Here is a 23,475-nt window from a genome sequence, read left to right on the forward strand (position 1 = left end):
ACTTGTTCACCCACGTCAGGTGTTCAAATAACCTGACTTCGGGGGAGACGACACCCAAATACAGCTGCGCACAGGAGCAGCTATAAAATCCGTCGTGCGTAAAATCCGTCGCCTTCACCACGCAGCGCTTTCGGGTCACAGATTGCACATCCGAGCCCAACGCACAGACTAACTCCAGTTTGAGGGCTCCCACCCACGAATAAGCTTTGAACACATTTTGAAGTCAACGCACACACATATACACCGTTCAGCAGCCTGGGTTACTGTCCAAACACTACACAAGTGCCACTGCTTTCCCAGTTTTTTGTGTAAAAGCACTCACCATGAAGCCACTGACGGAGAAGCGATTCTTTTTTCAGCCCGAGGAAGCTCAAACCCGTGCTCCCCACTTCCCAACCACGCTACAGAAGACATAGGGATGACAAAGCAGAAGGGAACAAAATAAACTGAAAGATTTGGTATTCAAAGTTATTAGCTGCTCCAAAAACATTTAGCTTAAAGATGATGGGAGAGCAAGCATGCCTGTGGTGGAACCAGCTAAGAAAATTGCAGAAGGACAGTAACAAAACCAAAAAGAAGTGGTGGTTTTGTAGGGCTTCTGCTGAAAGCTGCCCAGAGTAGCACAGATAGTGACATGTTTCCTTCTGGAAACGTTTTCTCTTCCTCATTTGTTTTCCAATTTATTAACTTTGAGAGGACCAAGATCTTTATTAATATTGTGGTGCAACACATTTCTTCAAACAGCTAACGAACCAACACAAAAGGATGCTATTTAGTCTTCATTCTTGTGTACACATAATCAGAACACAGGAAAGGTTGCAGAAGTTCCAGAGGGACCTTGACAGGCTGGAGAGGTGGGCCTGTGAGAACCTCATGAAGTTCAACAAGGCCAAGTGCAAGGTCCTGCACATGGGTCAGGGCAATCCCAAGCACAAGTACAGGCTGGGCAGAGAATGGACTGAGAGGAGCCCTGAGGAGAAGGACTTGGGAGTGCTGGTGGATGAGAAGCTCAGCATGAGCCAGCAATGTGCGCTGGCAGCCCAGAAAGCCAACCGTGTCCTGGGCTGCATCCAAAGCAGCGTGGGCAGCAGGTGGAGGGAGGAGATTCTGCCTGTCTAGTCTGCTCTCGTGAGAGCCCACCTGGAATACTGCGTTCAGCTCTGGGGTCCCCGACACAAGAAGGACATGGAGCTGCTGAAGCAAGTCCAGAGGAGGCCACGAAGATGATCCAAGGGCTGGAGCACCTCTGCTATGGAGACAGGCTGAGAAAGTTGGGGCTGTTCAGCCTCGAAGAGAGAAGCCTCCAAGGAGACCTTCCAGCAGCCTTCCAGTACCTAAAGGAGCTACAAGAAAGCTGGAGAGGGACTTTGGACAAGGGTGTGTAATGATAGGACAAGGGGCAATGGCTTTAAACTGAAAGAAGGGAGAGTTAGATGAGATCTAAGGAAGAACTTCTTCACTCTGAGGGTGGCAAAGCACTGGAACAGGTTGCCCAGAGAAGTTGTGGCTGCCCCATCCCTGGCAGTGTTCAAGGCCAGGTTGGATGAGGCTTTGGACAACCTGGTGTAGTGGAGGGTTTCCCTGCCCATGGCAGGGGGGTTGGAAATAGATGATCTTGGAGGTCCCTTCCAACCCAAACCATTCTATGATTCTAAGTTAACCTTGGGCCACATGATCGTTAAGAGACTTGGAGTTCAAAAGAAAGAACAAGCCAAAGCAGATCTGCAGGCAAGCCATCAGGTTGTTCTTTTGCAACTCCATGACCGAAAGGAACTGGTTCGTGGAGTCAGCCGTACTGCAGTGCAGAGGATTTCACTGCAGACGGCACAACCCAGCAGGCAATCTCCAGGAGTCAAAATGTGTTTTCGTTATTAAGAACACATCCCAAACAAGGGCAGAAGAAACTCCAACTGAACACGCTCCTTCTTCAGGTAGGACACAAAAAGCAGGCACAGGTTTAAAGTCACCAGCTCACATCACTTGGAAAGTTGTATCTTAGAGATTAAAAAGTCTAGGAATAAAGATGAGAACTGCTGCAGCCTTAATTCCCTGCAAAGATATTTAAAAACAAAGAAACAGTAAAAGGTTCTTCAGTTTGTGAGAAAGGACAGGGAGTGAAACAGGGCTTCAACCAAGGTCAGGGCAGAGATTATGAGTACCCTAGGTAGAGCAAAAAATACTAAAATTTGACTTTGCATCGTTTTTAAAGAGGGATGATAAGGGCGACCACGAGAACAAAAGCCCAGGGGTTAATTTGAACAAGAACATTGGCAGGGGGAAGATTAAAAAGCTTAATGAAAATCGCGAGGGGCAGCTCATTCTGTTTTAGAATCCAAAACAGACAGGCTCATAAACTGCAGGCCACGAAGCAAGATTTATAAACCTCTTGAAAAGCAACAATATGAGTTAATAAAACACATGGCACTTTGGAGGTGGCACTGCAGGGCAGAAAGATAAGGGAGAGAGATTGCAGCCTCTCCATGCCTGGTAGTCTGACTTCAATATAAAGGTGCTTTGCAAGCAAAGAGGATTAAGGCAACATCAGAGAAAAAGGAGGAAGAGGGAATAGTTCAATATGCCAGATTAACATGAAGGTTCTCAAATAAGTGATCTTTTCAGACAAATGTACTACATCTTACTTACATGGACTCCCAAAGGAACAAGGAGATTTACTGGTTAAGACAGATTGGGAGAGGAATGGGAAAACAGACAAAGGAGCTGGTTTAGCAGCAGACAGCCCCTGATGATGCTGAGAAAGAAAATACCAGCCTGGAAATCAAAGACAAGCCTCAAGAATCAGCCTCGGGAACATGTGATTTTGTTAGGAATGACCTCAGCACAAGTACTACAGGTGCACCCACAGAAATTAAGACATTGCCAATACAGCAGAGGCACAAAGCACCGAGTAACAGACGTGGAGAAGAGTTTTGAAATAGAGTTGGTGATGCACCAGCAACCTCAATACCAGTTAAGTTTTGGAGGTAACTGAGAAAGGTGCATTGGCCATCACAGAGACATTGATGGAACAGAGGCAAGTGGAGGGAGGTGATTCTGTGATACATTCAAGGCAGCAGTGATATATTCAAGATATATATTCAAGACATTCTGTGATATATTCAGCTCTGGAGCCCCTCAAGACCAGAAGGACATACAGCTGTTGGAGCCTGTCCAGAGGAAGCCACGAAGATGATCCAAGGGCTGGAGCACCTCTCCTATGAAGACAGGCTGAGAGAGCTGGGGTTATTCAGCCTGGAGAAAAGAAAGCTCTGGGGAGACCTTCCAGCAGCCTTCTAGTACCTAAAGGGGTTACAAGAAAGCTGGAGAGGTATTTTGGACAAGGGCATGTAGTGACAGGACAAGGGGCAATGGCTTTAAACTGAAAGAGGGGAGATTTAGATTGGATATAAGGAAGAAATTATTCACTCAGAGGGTGGTGAGGCACTGGCACAGGTTGCCCAGAGAAGTTGTGGCTGCCCCATCCCTGGAAGTGTTCAAGGCCAGGTTGGATGAGGCTTTGGGCAACCTGGTGTAGTGGAGGGTGTCCCTGCCCATGGCAGGGGACTTGGAACTAGATGATCTTGAAGGTCCCTTCCAACCCAAACCATTCTATGATTCTATGAAAAGTCGTCCTGCCAGATCTGCTCTGGAGTGCAGCACACACTTTTTATCACGAGTCGCAGCAGATTCACGCAGACAGAGAATGACGATGACAGTCATTATTCAAGCAGCTACTAGATAACACTTGGGTCATTCAGCACAGCAAAACCACAGGTGAGGGTACATAACCACATTTTACAGAATACAGCAAAAGAGGTAAACCACTGAAAATAAACATCCGTCCTTACGCAAAAAAAAGCAACACAAGTTCAAACTAGTATATAAGTTGGCATGAAGGTTCAGCCTGGAAATCAAAAGAAGGTTCCTAATTGCACAGCTAGATCTGTCATCTTCAGTAATGGCTTAATCTACAGGAGGAGAGAAGAAAAGGTGTAGTCATTTTTAGGCTAGACTAAATTTACAAAAGGGATTATGAGACACTGCTTGGGAAAGCAAGGAGCTGGGTGATCCAGGAAGTTTTTTCCAGCACTAAATTAGCAAGAGACTTACACGGGACCAACATAGCAAGTATATGCTGTCTACACAACCACAAAGAACAAAGGTTAAAGTCTGCTTTAAACCCACACAGCTTTTGGAAACGAGAAAGCTGGCGCTCTTCCTCCAGACTAAGGAAGTTTTAAGAGTCTTGGTTTCAGAGAAAGAAAAAAAAGACATATATTTTCAAGTAGCTTGAACTCAAACGAACTGGCATGTTCTTGCATTTGCATAAGGACAAGTTGTTCTGTACGGTGTTCCTATAACAAGACACAGTGAGAGGCGTTCACTTAATTGTCACATAAGCACAAGTGTTTGAAATCAATCATGCATTTCTTCTTAATAAGAGACACAGGAGAGTGAGCAATAAAAAAATCTGAGCTTAAACTAATCTAATTACTTACTCCACAGTAAGACAAACCGCAACAATGATTGCCAGTATTTCCGCCCGCTTTAAGCTGACTGCATGTTTTAAAGCCTACTATGACGAGCCGTTCTCCAATTAAGTTTTACTTCGAAGTCATGTTCCCAAATTAATTTACAGCTGTTGCTAAAAAACCCAAAGATTTCTCCAAGTACAGTACCAGCTGTAGTGAATCTGTAGTTGTCATTATCAAATAAAAATGTCAAAGAACGTTTTTGCCCTTAAGCCGTTCCAACATTTCACTTAAACACTATCTGAAAGTAAGAGTTTAGTCCAAACATTTGAGTGATGTGCAAGACAATAGGGAAGTAAGGAGAAGGCTAAACCAGTGATAAATACTTAACCATAGGCAGCCCGGCCGGTCTGTTCATACCGTTTGACTTGATGGAAGGTGGAGGATGTGGAATTGAGCGGTTCCCTGTGGAGGCCAGCTCTGCAGGAACTCTTCATCGTAACTACCTCTCCAGCTAAGGCACGCCGTCACAGCCAGTCCATCCTGGGTTACGCACGAGGCTCCCCCATCAGCTTTCCTCGCCCCACACACAGCTTCACCGTGTCTCTGCCACCTAGAAACTGAACAAACAAGAGGTACATAAGGAGATCGCGTTCAAGTGCAGCAGTGATTGAAGCACAGATGATCAGGACGAGGACTCTTTCCCAAGAGAGAAAAAAATAAATATATACACACACCACATACACGCATACACATACATATATATATAAAAATATATACATAAATATAAAAGAACTTAACATCATCATGCCGTTATTGCAGCTGGAGTTTCTGAGCACCGTTAAAATACAAATTAACGCCCCGCACAACAGCACATACGACGCTTTTTCACCTTATATACGACTGCAGCACTGCCTTGGCACCTCCCACGGAACACGCTGTCCTCCAAGCTCCGTGCGAACAGGACGCACGAGATCCTTCTGCTCGTTAGCACCGCATCGAGCTTCGGAGGGAAATCGCTGCTAGCAGTTAAGGTTTGACGCTGCCGGGAGTTACGTTAGCGTTCTAATCACAGCAACGCAGCGGATTTCACAAAGGACAACAAACATGCCACCATGCAGCCTTCGAGCCTCGTGAACACCGCCCCGTCTTTGCATCACATGCAGATAAGAGAGCAGATTTCACCAAAACAAAACCGTTCCGCAGTATCTCTCGTCCGCGCTAGGTTGCCGCCTTCTACGCCGTGTCCTTGGAGTAGACACTATTACCGGCGCTTCAACGTGCTTTGACGGAGAAAGAACAACCACCTTTGAGTTGGAACACAAAAGGAAAAAGAGACACAGGAAAAGAGCCCTGGAAAAACGCAAAAAAATACTCGAGCCTGAGTTGCCAGCAGATTTGTTCTAAAGATCATTTGCTTTAATGCAACAACGATGCTGTAATAAAGGAACGCCACTTGAAGATGCTAACTACAGAGCTGGGACCTCAGGGGATTTGTGATTGAGGGTCACGGGTTGCTCGCTCCTTTTCGGCAGCTTTGCCCTATTCCTACAGCGGCATTTCCACCGTGCAGCCTGGCAGAGGCACTCGCCAGAGCTTTGTCCTTGCCGGCAGCCAAGCTCTTGCCGAGAAGGAGCTGCTCACATCACCCCTTTCACAACACCTGCCAGAGAAAAAACTCCCACGCAGCGGAGCACCTACCTACGCACGGCTCAGTTAACCACTGCTTGACCGAGGTGGTTTACAACTCAACGCTGCCACTAAACATTCCTGGCCTGGAACGCCTGCTCCGACTTGGTAGCCATGCTCGCCAAGAAAGTGATGAAGGATGACTTTCCAGGTGGGGAAAACAGAAGCTCGTTTAGATCCAGCTGCCTTGATGTCTGCTCTTAGCAATTTCACAACTCCTTCAGTGACGGTGAATGAGAGGTTAATGGTTTGCCTACATCTGAGTAAGCAGTAGCCTAAAACAATATATAAAAATATTATATAAACACGTTCCTGTCTTCATGAAGAAATCTCTGCTGAGCTCTAAGCAAGGCAAAGAAACACGTCGGATGAAGATGGAGGCGCTGCACCGGCAGAGCTGGAGGATGAGAGGGTGTCCTCTGCTCCATCAATCAGAAACAGCAGCAGAAATGGAAACTGTAGTTAAACACCATTTTCATTCCTGGAGCCTGTAACAAGGACCTACCTACAAGAGTGAAACCTAGACACAAAAATCAGCCATTTCTGATGTTTTGTGAGCTGTAAAATGTATATTCACCAACCGGCATAGAGGAAAAAAAGCATTATGCCTCATGCTTTATGAAAATCGAAAGTCAAACACAAAATCCTTACTCTCCCACGAACCATCAGCAAGAGGCACTGAAATTCTGACTTTTATCCAGGCTTTTGTCTGGCTTCTCCTTCTGGCTTTACTGACACAAGCATTTCAGACACAGCAGGAACTGTATCACAGAAACATGATTACATCCACACCCAAATAAACGCAACCATACAATTTCAAGAATGCCAGTCACTTTTTCAACACCTAAAACTCTTTCCATGTATCCCTGGTTAGGAGCACCAGGTGTTCTGTCCTACTCCTTTGCAGATCAATTGAGAAGTACATGATAAAAAGCCAGATAAAAAAAAAAAACTAAAAATCATCTTGTTTGCAGTAAAGGGCTTGAGAAGCAAAACCATCAAGTGAATTCGTTCAGTTCAGGGGCAGCCACAACCCTGATCCAAGCACAGGCATCGTGTGGTGTGATGTCATGCGTTTAAAAAGGGACCAGCACCTACTAGAGGGAAGCAAAAGCTGATGGAATAGAGGCAGACAAGTTCAGATGGGCACTGCAGCACAGATCCCAACACAGTTCCATACAAAGCATGCTTTTTCCCCCCCTCCTCTGGCTGCTAGGCTATAGAAAAGAGCTGAAATAGACTATTAATGCCAGCAAGCTCCTGACAAATTCCTACTGTGTAAGTAGTGAAAAGCTGTGCTTGTGAATTAAAAAAAAAAAAAGGAAAAAAAATCAGCATCCAAGCTAGCGCAGAGATACTTACTCCCTTTTAACTACCACTGTGTATTTTCTTTACCAAGGCTGATCCTTATCAGTAGGTGCTTCAGCGGATTTGTTAGTTTTGCACAGAGTTGGGTACAGCCCGAAAACTGAAATACAGATGCACAGAGAAACACAACAGAAGAGGAAGTTAAAAAAACCTAATCGTGTCGTTCTCCCTTTCTGAAACCACCCCCAAACATATGCCTTTATGCATAAGGTGTGGGAAGGACGCAGATTTTGGCAGCAGTAAGCGTCACGTCCGCTCAGCAACGGGCAGCAGTTCCCTGAACGATCCCACGAAACTCCTCGTCTTATCGTCCGTTTTGAACGCTGCTGCGGTTCAGGAAAACAAATGTATTAACCAGCGTGGACATGGGGAGGGTCAAGGTCTCTTCATCTGTGCAGCACCACACTACAGCTCTTGGTATTTTGAGAGCTGAAGTTTTCCTGCAGGAGTCAAGTGTGTTTTAAACGGTCACAACAGTAACTGATCACCAAAGGAGTCCAAAGGATGGGCACGTCCTTTCCGAAAATTTGCTTTCTAGGAAGGAGGCCATGGCCTCAAGACTGGTTCTGAGCACCAATCGTGGTGGTAAAACGTGTAGTAGGAACACGTTTGACCACTCCACCTCCAGGCAGGGTTAGCTTTAGGACGCTCTGCATGGGCCATCGCAATGGAGCGCGCATCAGCGCGCTCAGGATGCGGAAGAAAGCAACGGCAAATATTTCAGAGGGGAACTCAGGAGAGTTAATACCAAAACACAGTCTTTATGAGGGACAGGTAATCCTTTAAAATAAATAGATAAATAAAGAAATAGCTAGCTAGCAAGTGCTGAGGCTTTATAATAGAGATCTCCATGTGGGTTTTTCCGTTGTTTTCTTGCAAGAACAGAGTTGCCTGTCCATTCCCCTGCCACTCCACTGAAGTTGAAGACGTGAAGACATGATATTGCCCCAAAGTGTATTTCACCAGACATGCAATTCTGCCATTGCCCAGCCAAGCCAGCCCTCCCTCCCCAAACACCCCCTCGGGACACCTATAACAGCACTAGACTCTCCTGAGCAAGAGGCTTTGGCAGAAAGCTTTCCCTAGTCCCAACATTCCCCATTTCATGGTCACAACCAGCAACCCACAGCAGCTCCCAGACCAGGTCTGACAGCGAGATGATACATCTGGTCCCCATACTCAGTCCTTTAACCACCAATAGGAACACAGCCCTTTCTTCTTAACTGTTCTTCATGTAGCATCTAAACACCTTAAAGAACTACTGTTTAACATCTTTGTTGGCGACATGGACAGTGGGATCAAGTGCACTCTCAGGAGGTTTGCAGATGACACCAAGCTGTGTGGTGTGGCTGACACGCTGGAGGGAAGGGATGCCATCCAGAGGGACCTTGACAGGCTGGAGAGGTGGGCCTGTGAGAACCTCATGAAGTTCAACAAGGCCAAGTGCAAGGTCCTGCACATGGGTCAGGGCAATCCCAAGCACAAGTACAGGCTGGGCGGAGAATGGACTGAGAGCAGCCCTGAGGAAAAGGGCTTGAGGGTGTTAGTTGAGGAGAAGCTCAACATAAGCCAGCAATGTGCGCTGGCAGCCCAGAAAGCCAACTGTGTCCTGGGCTGCATCCAAAGCAGTGTGGGCAGCAGGTTGAGGGAGGGGATTCTGTCCCTCTGCTCTGCTCTCGTGAGACCCCACCCGCAGTGCTGCGTTCAGCGCTGGGGTCCCTAAAATCAGAAGGACATGGAGCTGCTGCAGTGGGTCCAGAGGAGGCCACAAAGATGATCTGAGAGCTGGAGCACCTCTGCTATGGAGACAGGCTGAGAGAGTTGGGGCTGTTCAGCCTGGAGAAGGCTCTGGGGAGACCTTCCAGCAGCCTTCCAGTACCTAAAGGGGCTACAAGAAAGCTGGAGAGGGGCTTTGGACAAGGGCGTGTAGTGATAGGACAAGGAGCAATGGCTTTAAACTGAAAGAGGGGAGATTTAGATGAGATCTACGAAGAACTTCTTCACTCCGAGGGTGGTGAGGCACTGGACCAGATTGCCCAGAGAAGCTGTAGATACCCCCTAGTGCTCAAGACCAGCCCAGGGCAGGGGGTGTTTGGAACTAGATGATCTTAAAAGGTGCCTTCCAACCCAAACCATTCTATGATTCTAATCTAAAAGCAATACAGCTGTCACAGGGGCTCCAGCTGGAATAAACAGAGGGGGAGCCTCCTGTCTCTGCTTACGCACCAAAACCTGCTGATACTGCTTCTTCTAGGCACCAGCAATCAGAGCTGGCCAAGGGGCAGGACCTCATTACCACAGCACTTGGCTCATTTCCCCACCACATTCACTCCAGCCCTTCTCAAAGCTCCACCAAGCTCCCATCCACACTCTGTACCCTGGGATAACACCAGACAGAGCAGTTATTTAACTGAAATCTGAAGATTCCCATGGAAATTTGAGCTTGGGCATCCATGTCAGCAGGGAGCATGTGGATGCTCTCAAACACCACACAGCCCCACAGCCATTTCGGTCACTAATTCCTGCCACACTGAGGTCTCATCCCTCTCTTCCTCCCAGCCCTTCTCCAGCATCAGCACTGGTTCCCATCTGATTTCTTACCTGAAGCAGGTCAAGGGGCTGAACTAGGAGAAAATTAACCTGGAAGAGGTCAACTCCCTGAACTCACCTACTCCCAGATGTGGCAGGCACTAGCAAAGCCCGGTGGGACAAGGCCCTCAGCAACTCAGGCTGGACTCAGCTGTCTCCAATCTGCATCTTGAATCATGCCAGGAAAGGTGTCCGCTGAAAAGTGGGTTTTAGCTTCTTTCAAGTCAGCAAAAAGGAACATTTTTGAATGCACAGTGTGCAAAATGCAGAGAGTTTTGGAAGCGGGGAGACAAGAATGTAGGGCTCCAAGGCAACGTGTGACTCTTCACTGCCATCAACCACCACTACTTGCTGCACCGATAAGCATACGAAATGCTTATTCTAATGAATCACTACAGGGTGGACCTGTCTTGCTTCCAAGATCACATCGATAAAGAATGAAAAGTTTCGGCTATGTAGCTGTCATGATTTCTCTCCTCTAGGTGTGGTTAGCGTTGAAAGGACTAAGTCATCTGCTCTCCCCTCGAAAGAAAAATCTCGAATGGGAAAAAGAAAAAGGAAAGATAAGCTCTGCTGCATCTTGTTAACCCTGTGTTTTAATACCGGGAAAAAAATAATATCACAAGTGTTTCCCTTGTTCAACTATTCCTGAAAGGTTTCAGCTGTCTTGCACAATTTGGGTAAGGACATCACCTGTTGCTCAAGTGGGAAGAAGTTAAGAACTGGCTCATTAGATTTGTTCTGCCTGATCCAAGAGGGAAACAAAACCAGTAAATCCCTTACTTGCCAAGGCTGCTGCAGCGCTGGTGACAAACGCACCCAGATCACACACTGCTCATACTACGATGAGGCTTTGGGCAACCTGGTGTAGTGGAGGGTTTCCCTGCCCATGGCAGGGGGTTGGAACTAGATGATCTTTAAGGTCCCTTCCAACCCAAACCATTCTCTGATTCTATACTCTGCTTTCTAGAAAGCCACCACCTCCTTTGGCGCTCCGTGTCACCGCATTATCCACGCTGTGCCCCGAATGATAAACAGCGGGTAGCTAAGCACCCCGGAGCGGGGCTGCAGCTGCTGCACCCTTGGGTTACCGGGTACGGGTGAAGATACTCGCTGCAACGCTGCGGGCTCGAGGCCACGCGATGCACGAGCCGCATCGGAATTATTCGGCCTATAAAACTAGATTTGTTTTGCCACGCAGATTCTGAGTTAATGAAAGCTCGGCTGAAAGGCTACTTTCTTGGGGAGAAGGGAAGGAGAAAGCTTCCAGAAGCCCTCCTATTATAGAAGCAATGGAGTTGGTTCCAAAAATAGTAGAGAAGCACTCCCAGGGCTCTGGAGATGTTGTGCCCTCGTTTTGTAAGGCTGAGGTCTCGCTGGATTGCTCCCGTACACGCAAAGAATAGCAGAAATGACTGCAAAATGCAGAAGGGGCATTAAATGGGAGTTCTAGGATGTGCTGGTTTTGACTGGGACAGAGTTAATCTTCACAGTAGCTGCTATGGGGCCGTGTTTTGGATTTGTGGCGGAAGCAGTGTTGGTAACACAGGGATGTGTTCCTTACTGCTGAGCAGTGCTCACACAGAGCCAAGGCCTCTTCTGCTTCTCACCCACCCCATCAGCGAGGCGGCTGGGGGTGCACAAGAAGTTGGGAGGGGACCCAGCTGGGACAGCTAACCCCAAAGGGGTGTTCCATGCCATATGACGTCATACTCAGCGTATAAAGCTGGAGGAACAAGCAGGAAGGGGAGGGCATTCGGAGTGATGGCATTTGTCTTCCCAAGTCACTGTTATGAGTGGTGAAGCCCTGCTTTCCTGGAGATGGCTGAATATCTGCCTGCCAAAGGGAAGCGGTGAAGGAATTCCTTCATTTGCTTTGCTTGTGCAGGTGGCTCTTGCTTTACCTTTTCAAATCATAGAATGGTTCAGGTTGGCAGGGCCCTCAAAGATTATCTAGTTCCAACCCCCCTGCCATGGGCAGGGACACCCTCCACTACACCAGGTTGCCCAAAGCCTCATCCAACATGGCCTTGAACACTTTCACGGATGGGACAGCCACAACTTCTCTGGGCAACCTGTTCCCAGTGCCTCACCACCCTCAGAGTGAAAAATTTCTTCCTTATATCTAATCTAAATCTGCCCTCTTTCAGTGTAAAGCCGTTGCCCCTTGTCCTATCACTACATGCCTTTGTAAAAAGTCCCTCTCCAGCTTTCCTGTAGGCCCCTTTAAGTACTAGAAAGCTGCGATAAGATCACCCCAGAGCCTTCTCTTCTCCAGGTCAAACAGCCTCAACTCTCTCAGCCTGTCTTCATAGCAAAGGTGCTCCAGCCCTTGGATCATCTTCGTGGCCTCCTCTTGACCCATTCCAGTAGCTCCATGTCCTCCTTGTGTTGGGGACTCCAGAACTGAACGTAGTATTCCAGTATTAAACTGTCTTTATCTCAACTCACGAGTTTTCTCACTTTTATCCTTCCAATTCTCCTCCTCATCCCATCGAGTGGCTGCATGGGGCTTCGTTGCTGGCTGGGGTTAAACCATGACTGAGGACAAATACCAGCCAGCCAACATGAAAGAGATCAGCTTGAACGCAAATAGAGAGCCAACCTGTCCCACCTTGAGGGAAAGCCAGTTAAAACCAGCAAGAAGAATCCCATCTTTTTCAAGAACACAACGCTAAGTTTGCTAAAGAAGATCTTGATTATTATTACGACACTGACGTGGCAGATTGGGATTGTCAACAATAATTTCATCACCGTATTTCGCCCGCCGATGTTCAGGATTCTGGCTGGAGAGGTCCACTTGACTCATTTTGGCACATGTTTGGTAGATTCGGTTTTGCTGCGACAGCTAATACATTGACATCACATAACGACCCACTCTAATGCTTAAAATTAGTTTTCTTTGCCTTTTTTGTGGCAGCTCTTACAACACGGTGAGAACAAACCCGTTAGCGATACTCCTCCGATTACCAGCGTATATTTGAATCTATGCACTCCAGCATAGGATTGGCTATGTTATAGGCACATACTCGCAAAATAAAAAGTCAGCAGGAAATCAAAAAGCTCATAGTCGACAATATGTAGGCAAGAAGTTCCTCTTCACCAGGGCACACAATACACAGAAATAATTGCTGCTGTACATCTCTCCATGGGGTATTAAACAGCTTCTAAAGTAGAAGAGCAAACCTACAGCTAACTTCAAATATCCTAAAATAAAAATACGGTTCCTTCTTTAGTATTTTACTAATAAGGAAAACCCCACCGTAGGTGACCCAATGTTAAACACTAAATTTATCAGCTTTGAAAATTAATTCACTGAATTAAACATGGCTCTAACTGGTTTGGACTATTCTTTGAGACAACAGTTCTCTTTTCACACAGACCGCCCCAGATACCCCCACCACAAGTCCTGCGCTGAAGAGTTTAGCACAATAAGGTGTAATTCATTTTTGCTTACTTCTGTGGAATCTTACTCTTTATCCAAAAAGTTATGTTGTAGATTTCTCGGTCCTGTACCACTGGATACTTTCCCAACAAAACCCAGGCACAAATCAAAAGAAGAAGAAAAAAAAAACACACCCAAAGAAATCCAACAACAACAAAAAACCAACAAAACACTAACCACACACACAAAAACACGACTCAAAGCAGAACAACATCATTTTGTCCATATGAATTCATTTCACCAATCCACTGTGGAGCTGAGAGGTTACAATATTCACTGGGAATCTCTAAAGCATCCACTTTTTTCCTAAGGGTCTCCAAAACCAAACTCAACAACCAGAAGCCTTGCTCAGCAACACAAAACACCTAGATTAAATGTAACAGTACTCAAAAAAAAAGTTTTATAAGTAACTGTATCATTAGTTGCAATTATTTCTCTAATTTAAAATGCTCAAATTTTTCCATCATATTCCTGAACCCATCCTGTTTTCACGTATGAGCATCTTCCACAATGTTTTGCACCAATGTCTCGTGATTTGTCGTGAAATCTGAAATCCTTTGAAATTTTTGTTTAAACTAGGACACTGCTGATGCCCCAACATCACGTTTTCAGAGAAAACTATCTTTCGTCTTGCAAAGACAATGCAAAAACCACTGAAATTTCAAATTTATACAGCAGCAGTTTACAAAAAAAAATGTGCTCTGCAAACTTAGGAAAACAGTTATACTAAGGACACCCAACTTCAGGACAGATTTCATCTAAAAGGAAGCTCCAACTATTTTTTCATGGAACATTTTGTAACAAAATGCATCATTACTTCTGCTGAGGACAGAAAACTTCTATTAGAACAGATTCATTAGGAGAATCTAAAAACAACCCACCCACAAACAAGACGCACCATCACTCACACCTTCTCAACAAGCTTTGGATTCACTGGTCTTTCCAGTGGTGTCTTACAAAACAAATCAAAAAGCCGCCAAAGAACAGGCTACAGTCTAAGACAAAAAAAAAAAAAACAAAACACTAACTAGTGTCAAGTCCTAACACGGCCTCTGTGGGAAGAGGAGGTAGTCATGGCTGTCCCATGCCCTTTCCAAGCCCATCAGTCAGGCGACTGGCACCACTGGGAAAACATATTTAAGAAAAGGCAAAAAACCACTCAACAGAAAGGGGGGGGACCTGCTAAGGTCAGAGAAGGAAAGGGAGGAGTGCTCCGTGGCAGGGCAGGTATTCTCCTGCAGCAAAAGAGAGCAAAGGTGTTGGTTCAATGTTTATCTTCTTGTTTCTCACTGCCTAAATCTACTTTAACTGGCGATAAATTAATTTTTCTGTTTTGCCCTGACTTTATCTGGACCCAGAAGCTTTCTAAGCCCATCCTCCCCCAGTGCTGCTGAGGAGGGGGAGTGAGCGAGCAGCTGGGTAGGCGTTTGGCTGTTGGCTAAAGGTAACTCACCGCACAACTTTTCACAAAATCTAAAGAAATTAAAGTTACTTGACTCTGCCTTTAAAGGCTCATGCTGTTTAACTGACACCACACGTAAGAATCACACATTTTCAATTAGACTGCACATCAGAGGCCGCCAATCTTCACTCTTCATTAGAAGATTAATCTGCCACGGTGCCGGAGACATTTGCTCACCACAGGCAGGATGAGGCCCCATCGTTTCAATCCAACAGTGTATTTTCTGCCTACCGTCGTGCATTGGGCTAGCATCTCTCCAACAGCTCCAGGCCTGCAGCACGAAGCCATGCACGTGCACGGCAAGGAAATGGGACAGCAGGGTGTCAACGTCAGCGAAATAGAAGAGGGAATCCAAACCAGTGCAGAAGGAATACCACAGCAATGCAGATGAGGCTCACAACAGCACTTGGCACAATGTCACAATCCAAGGAGACCCCCTAGTTATCCATCATACAAAAGCAGGTGCTTGCAGCCATCCCAGGGCAGAGCTCGTCCAAGAGCACACGGCTCAGCAGGAGCAAGCCCAGGGAGGAAACGGCGCGTCGCGGAGCGGAGCTGGGGCCAAGCAAACGCAGGTGAACCATTTGGGAAACAGCATCGGGAGGCAAAAGATGTTTCTCACCACCACTTGACAGCCTGCAGAACACAGAACCTGCTCAGAGAGACCAGAAAGGATTTTGAACACTCAAAAGCACAGGCGTGTGACCGGTGACACGCTGAGGCTGAATTGCTTAAGATGAAGCCAAAAGACAGGCAATAGTACACACTAAAAATCTTTCCCAGCCAAAGTATCCACTTGGTTTTACACAAATTCTTAAAAGAACACACAGAGAACATCATCTGCTGAACTAACTCAGGTACAGATAAGCTTGGGTTTTTGGCAGGTAACCTGCAGTAGAGACCACCATTCAATCTGGTATCTTCTTGCATGATTGTTTCAAAAGACTGTTTTAAGATCTAAGCTAATTTTGAAACCTACCAATCCCATGGATCTTTAATCTTTTTTTGGCTACGTTTTTAAAGATTTTTTTTTTCCATTAATAACTCAAGAGTTACTTGAAGTAAAAAAATAGTTTTATATTTTCAGAGCTTTGTAGTTGACACGCCTAGCAACTAACACAATTAAATTTTCAGAAATTCCAAGAATAGCACGAATTCTGCTGTAATTCATTCTTTAAAGAAAAAAAAGAAAGGCCCCAAAATAGCATCTGAATTTCAGTAAAGAGTAGCTTCTGCACGCTCAAGTGCCTTGTTAACGACTGTGAGAACTTCTGCTGCAAATCTTTCACTTTTCATGTTTCACCTTCAAAATTCAGTAGCTTAGACCAGCAACAGGACACCAGAAATAATTCGGGTGCAATACTTTCCAGGTAACAACCATTTTAGAAGTACAAACTTTCCGAAAAGTTCATCTGAAAATACCAGATTCAGGTTTGTTTCACACTCCTTTTAGACTTATTAATGCAAAACCAGCTTTCTAAGCAAGACAGACACGGAAAAATAAAGGTATCACTTTCTAACTCAGTATTCCCCACTGCTCCCTCTCCAATACAATCAATATTCTCTTTTCCAAGTTTCCTTCTCTTGGACAAACCAGAGGAAGTATGAATGAGAACCACCACATCAGCAGGAAACTAAGCAGAAAATAAGGTACTCACGATTGCGTTTTTAACAGGGTGGTTTAAGTGAAACAGATTTTGAGCTGGGGACTGTTGCTGCACTGTGAAAACACTCAGCCCAGTTTCAGGCTCCCCAGCTGGTGTGAGCACATCATACAGCAGAAGACCATAAGCTTACAAATCAAACACGCCAGCTCCAGAGCTCCTACTCACCACGCTGCCTTTCGTCAACAAATCCCTACCAAATCCCTCTCCCAAAGGCCAGCTGAAGTTTGCCAGCCTGAAAACTAAATTACCCAAGTAATCACCAAGCCCCATCAGCTTGATCTCTCATCATTTAACATCCCTCACTAATTCTCTATGAGCTTGCAGGAAATAACAGCTCCCTCAAGAAAATAAGTTCCAAGCCTTAGTTTTTCCATTCCGAGCCATCCCTGCACTATTTCATAGCTCTGATAATTGTACCACTGACTAACCTCCAACTGGGAATAGCTGTTTTTATCATCACTATTAAAAACAGTCCCTCACACTGTTAGGAATCTGGGAACTCATTGTAGCTGCATCCCACCCTTCAGCCTCTCAAAACACTACAGAGTGATGAAACTATGTGCTGAAACCAGAGGATCCCTGTGCTGAACAACTCCTGTAATTTCGGGGTAATTACAACTGCTGCCTAAACAAAGGCAGCCATGGAGGTTTGGTTATTGATTTTAGAGGGGCAAGTGGCATGAGATCTTAGAAAGTCGAAGTGAACTTACAGTTTTCCACACTGGATTGGGCAAGTTAAATTATTTTTAGAAATGGAGCAGTGATGTGCATGTTAAAAAGCCTCATGCATTCACCCAGTTTTGTAGTTTTTGTGTTTTTTCTTTAAAAAAAAAAATTCCTTTCATAAAACCACATTATCTTGGTTTTTACACCATAGCCAGAAGAGTGACTGACAGCTCTCAGAGAAGTAGTAAGATGCAAAAAAAACCCCAAACAGTTGAAAGAAGAGCGGATTTAAAAAACAGCTTTTAATTATCTGAAGGTACTGTTGCCAAGTAGACAGCAAAGAGGCTGTGCCTCACATACAGATGGGAAAATTCCCCCAGGTTTATTTCACAGTCAATTACAGTGGATTAACCTATTACTAAGAGCAAAATATATTTTTTGGGGGGATGCAAGTTTCAACAACTTGAAAAATCACTGCCACTAGTACTTTGATACACAGGATCAGCGATCTGTTTTATCACACTCGCAGTCATCACAGTCCATAAACACACCCTACAAGCAACTTCTCCCTCTTTTTTAATGCATCTTCTGTCATCATTTCCTTCTCAGGGAACAGCATCCCTCTTGGCTTCTGGCTTTGAGCAGCATTTTCAACATCCATCATGTTTGGGATCTTTTATTGTTAAAGAGAAGCATCAAAGAGCTCCAACCTCTTTTACACGTACGTACCCTCGCACAAACTCCCAAGTGCTTTTATTATTCACTTCAGGCTCTGCAAGATGTCACTGTCCAACGTATTTGTCAAGCAGAGAAGCATCACGACACCAAAGAGCAGCTTTCCAGGGTTCCTGTGCTAAATACTGGGTGTGCCTACTTTTTGTTTGGTATCAAGTTCCTTCTGCTGGCTCCGCTGCAAGAGCAAACTACATGGATAGTTCAGTTTTTCCCCACCTCCAAAAACATCTGTTCCTTTTCTAGGTTCTCCAGACTTCCTTCCCCTTTACCGTATCACAAAGCCTCTGTTTTTAGCAAGGCTGCCTTCTCCATCGTCCATCACCATTATCTTCCTGTTTGCCACTGGGCAGCGTGAATCACTGGTTCTTGCGGAGCTTCCAACCCTTTCAGCTCAAGGCCAGGCACCGAATCCAAGCATCCTGATTTAGAGAGAGGGTTGTCAAACCCCTTCTCTGCCTCTTTTTAACACTCTGCAGCTTCCTGTCCTGGGAGGCAACCAAACTGCTGTAAGAAATGCCAGTTTCTGTTAAATATCCTCAATTCCTGCGACACCGAACATTTAAAACTGTTATGTTGCTTCCCAACCTTGCGCTGTAACAGCTTTTATTCCACAACGCGCAGAGATGAGCAAAAATTACTTCAGCACAAAGGAGTTTTAGTTGGTTTTTTTTTGCTGAATCCCAGAGTGTTTCAAGTTAACATTCAGGCTTGGCACGACCGACCATCCGCTCAAACACACAGCACAATGTCACCCTCAAAACCCCACTGTTCAACTTGGTTTTTTATTTTAATTTTAAGGGTGCATCAGCTGCTAACTGAAAGTGGGAATGCTTCATTTAGCACACACACTTGTTAAACTGCTCACAGCATGCAAATAAAACACTGCATTGTGCAAAAGTCATTCAGCCTCCCCATCCGTAGATACGAGCAATGGAACTGAGTCCAGGAAAGAGAAACTTGGAACAACATGCAAATATTTCAGTCCCTTATTCCCGATATTCACATACTACATTAAAGCCCACATCCCTGTCATGCCGAGGGGTGTCCATGTCCAGAATCTGCTGTACGTAATGGGTGAGAAAACGACCATTATCTGTCTTGCCCCAGTACTGCACCCTTTTATTTGTAGTTATTACTGAAAAGTGCTTTTTTTTTTTTCCAGACAATGGTTGTGTTATTATAGGTACCTTCATGCCGTGCCAAAGCACATACACGCAGCAATTCAGAACAATCAGCCTTGTTTTCATGGGAGCAAAGGTTGCAGCCAAATGAAATGGGTGGAGATCACATTAAACAATCTTGGAATCTGCTAATAGGATATAGGAAAATGTGACCATAATGCAGATGCAGAGTTCCCCTTTCACCTTCCAATGTTATGGATAAAATAAAAGCTTTGGAAAACCAATTAAACTGTTTGAACAACATTAAGCAAGTCAAAGCGCTCTCAGTGTGCTTACAAGACCACTGAGAAGTTCTTGAGAATTAAAACAAGAAAATGCCCTTTCAGAGCTCCGAAAGCAGAGAGCAAGTCTCCCCACCCCAGAACACCACCTGTTTAAAAGATACAGGATACCTGCAAGATGTCTGCTTATCCACAGTAAAGAGAAGCTCATCACGATGACTGCTCCTGTCTTAAAGACGTGATCAGCCCCTCCTCTGCCTAAGAGGGGAATTTTCATACCGAAGCACCTTGCTTGGTCAGCTGTAACCTGCATTCCCCTTGTTTGCTTTTGAGATGTGCATTAGTCAGCTTTCTCCTTCACAAATCTCATCGTGCCTCTGCATGATCATACGCTGAAGTCATGTCCTTGAGTCTGTGACATCAGTCTGTTGCCATGGTAACGTACAGGGCAGTCCAAAATTCAGTATTATGGCATCACTGCGGGATCAGACAGCAGAGCAAGCCAACGCCCGAGAGCTGGTTAACGCAGCACAAAGTGCTAGGACACTTCAATCCAAACGTTAAAGTATAACTGCACTTTATCACGATATTCTTCCTAAACACGGCTAGAAGCCTCTTGTCAAGAGAGGCGATCCAGAAGGTCATTAAGTTGAAGACAAACAGGCAAGCCACCATGCGCCACTAAAAAGCAGGGCAGTGCATTTCCAAGGATGGCCACCAAGTATGAAGAAAGCTCAGCTCAGCTCTCTGAATAGAAACCACCATCTGTTCCTAAGACAACACCAGACCTGCCTAAAGAGATCGTTCACAGAGAAACAGGGATGGTCCCTTGGCACCCCGGATCACGTGCTGGGTCACACGCAGTTTTTCTGGAAACCAGAGACAGCGGGGTGTCACAGCACTGTTCCCTCTTTGGAAGAGGCATCTTTACATAAGACACGGTTCTTCAATTTCGAGCTTTGAAGCAGAGATCAGTGCATCGTTAACCCAACCTATAACAAAGCCATGTAGTTAAAAAAGGGTGGTACCTTCAAAGAGCTGTTATTCCATGTAGGGTTAGACATTACAGTTCTGTAGGTTCCTTGCACACTCACGAGAATGGCATTTCTGAAGAGCAAAAGGGAAGGAAAAAGGAAATTAGTTACACGTTAACGGTGTTACAACTACCAACCAGCTCTTCACACCCAAAGACTCAGATCGCCCAGCGCAAAGGGCACGTGGCAACAACGATCAGTGCGCTGCTGACACATGGAGCACCGCCAACTCGAGATCTTCGGTGCCGACTGACCAAGTACACCCCAAAGAAGAGCCCAGCACCTACAGCCGAAGGTGGCTGCCCTGCCACAAGGAGAATCCTGCTGGGTTGAGTGGGCAGAAGCTGCTTTGGCATCGCAGGAGCCCAGGCCACAGGGACAGCAAAGAGGGAGACCACAAAGCTCTCAATAACCACGCTGGACCCCTTTCTTTACCTGGTCCTCCATTCACATCAAGCACACGTGTTTAGGGGTGTGGGTGTGGATTTCCCAGTCGCTGCTCTAACACCCAAACTCCCCAAGACCCCCGAGTGCCATGGCTTGTGCGTGTTCAGTCTCCGTGCAAACCCAGCCACTCCCCGTACGCTTGACTGGCTTCAGTTCACCTCCTTCCGTTTTCTCGCATTAATCCACGCGTCTCCTATAACTCACTCAACGCTTCCTCCTGCGAAGCTGACCTCCATCCTTCCGATAACCTCCGACGCACCCACAATTTCTTAACAGTGCCATTAACGAGCTGCAGGCACAACAAGGAACATTTCATGTTCTCTACACGGATGTAACCCTCACCCTCTCCTAACCCCTCCACCCAGGTCCCTGGCTATAATTACCCCATGCCTCGTTATCTAACACTGAACACAAGCCTCAGGGCTGGGAACCACCATTTATTTGTCTCTCCAATGCCACGCAGCCCAGTGGTGTTGTATAAATAAATTCCACAACCTGTTTGAGCCTGAGCTTGATTCAAAGCTGAATTATACCAGTTTCTAAATGACTGCTGCAAATACCTTCACTTGCTCCCTGCTCGGTTTAGCAACACCAGCTTACGCAATCGGCCACCGCGAGCATCTCCAGTGCCAAACACCACGACAGTTAATTGCTCCTATGGACCACAACTGCACAGAAAACAAATATTAAACCCCTTTACTTTTAAATACAAATTTTAAGTTATAAAGGGAAGAAGAGACAGGCAAGAGGCACACCGCTCTCATCATGAGGACGCCTAAATGACAAGTTCCACGTGCCAATGTCACCTCTCAGCCACCAAAGTGTCCAGGCTTTGCCCCAACCTCAGCAGGTTACCCAGCTGCAGGTCTGAAGTGCTGTGGGGGCTGAGATTATGGAGGCAACTTTAAGCCAAATGGATTTCAGTGCAAAATAAAGCCAGCAGGCTTCATCTCCATGGAGCTCCTGCAACATAACACAGGCTGAAGAAGTTACTCAGGGCAGAGGTCTTTCTTATTAACTACCTAGTAAATTCACATTAAAGTCGGACAGCTTTTCCCCCCCTCCCTCTGCATAAAGATCAGATGCTATCCAGCCCTGAGGAATCAATCCAGCTTCTGCTATAAGGAAAACTTGCTCACAGCTACATGACACCACACACAATCTACACAATTGTGGCCCTTCAGGTACTGCTTAAACGTTTTTCCCCCAGAAAAGTCTCCAGTACTGGATAATTCGCATTCAATTCATTTCCTACGGTCAAAATGAATCATAACTAAGTACTGGATATTGAAGCACACAAGTTGCCCCAGCACACCCATCCCAGCTCGTGAACACACCAGTGCAAAGACCTGTGGACACTCATCATCTATCCTCCCAGTCACGTGTGCCGACTTAAGCAAACACGTTGCTTCAAACCGGTGATCAAACCCCCAAGACAAACACAAGAAAGAGAGGAAGTACGGAGGGCATGCTTCAACCATTAAGAGCTACAAAAAGAGCCAGAGAAGATCCAAGACTGGGTGGCTGCCATGGAAGCTTGGTTAACAAACTTCCAAGAGGAGAAGCAGAATGTGGGAGAGGCAACTTAGAATCATAGAAAGGTTTGGGTTGGAAGGGACTTATCTAGTTCCAACCCCCCTGCCATGGGCAGGGACACCCTCCACTACACCAGGTTGCTCAAAGCCTCATCCAGCCTGGCCTTGAACACTTCCACAGATGCGGTATCTACAGCTTCTCTGGGCAACCTGTTCCAGTGCCTCACCATCCTGAGTGAAAAATTTTTTCTTTATATCTAATCTAAATCTCCCCTCTTTCAGTTTAAAGCCATCACCCCTTGTCTTACCACTATATATCCTTGTAAAAAGTCCCTCTCCAGCTTTCCTGTAGGCCCCCTTTAAGTACTGGAAGGCTGCTCACCACCTCAAATGGCCACAGGAGCCTTGTCAACTTGCACAGACTCAAGGGTGATTCCAAAATAGTAAGTGCAACACCGGGGAGGCAGATGTACCATTTTGAGATGTGCGATTAGCTTTTTTACAGGAGAAAGGGAACACAACCACACACAATCGTTCAACAACTGACAACGCAAAATCCAGCACTGTGAGTATCAGACACCTGTAAGATGTTTTATCAGCCACCAGGCCACCTCAGCACAGGAGATGACAAGCTCTTGCTCTGAGCAATGGTGTTTACCCTCATCGCAAGCATAGAGGTGGAGAAGCTTTGCCCACCCATAGGAAGGTGCTGTGCTTTGCAGACCTTTCCTGATACCCAGCTGAACCTCCTGTCCATGGTGAGTCCCTCTCCACCTACATCACCCTCAGAGCAGGCTGGCTAGCATGAGACAGCTATTGCAGCCCATCCTTTAGCTTCTTTTCCCTACAAAGGCAAAGTCCCTGACCTCTTCTCAAAAGGCTGCGTGGCACTCGTGCTCCCACATGAGACTCCTATGTCCTACAACCTTCTCCCAAGGAAACCGTGGCAAAGAAGACGCTGGGTTGA

The 23,475-nt window shown here is 45.9% G+C and overlaps 1 protein-coding gene across 6 annotated transcripts in view; it reads right to left on the minus strand.

Moving 5' to 3' along the window:
• Window positions 1–23,475, minus strand: part of FBXO34 (F-box protein 34) — a 44,923-nt gene that overhangs the window by 8,627 nt on the left and 12,821 nt on the right. The window contains exons 2-3 of one of the 6 annotated variants that reach the window (XM_086612985.1): window positions 20,521–20,599; window positions 4,890–5,089 (exon numbers count right to left, since the gene is read on the minus strand). In XM_086612985.1, the coding sequence (XP_086469111.1) occupies window positions 4,890–4,966 (77 nt within the window). In that variant the 5' untranslated portion in view covers window positions 4,967–5,089; window positions 20,521–20,599. Of the gene's footprint in view, window positions 1–4,889; window positions 5,090–5,361; window positions 5,895–6,170; window positions 6,186–20,520; window positions 20,600–23,475 lie in introns of those variants that run through there. The other 5 variants (XM_086612987.1, XM_086612984.1, XM_086612986.1 and 2 more) reach the window with 5 other exon arrangements.

This window comes from Tauraco erythrolophus, chromosome 6, assembly GCF_009769465.1.
Source record: "Tauraco erythrolophus isolate bTauEry1 chromosome 6, bTauEry1.pri, whole genome shotgun sequence".
Taxonomy (NCBI): Eukaryota; Metazoa; Chordata; class Aves; order Musophagiformes; family Musophagidae; genus Tauraco; species Tauraco erythrolophus.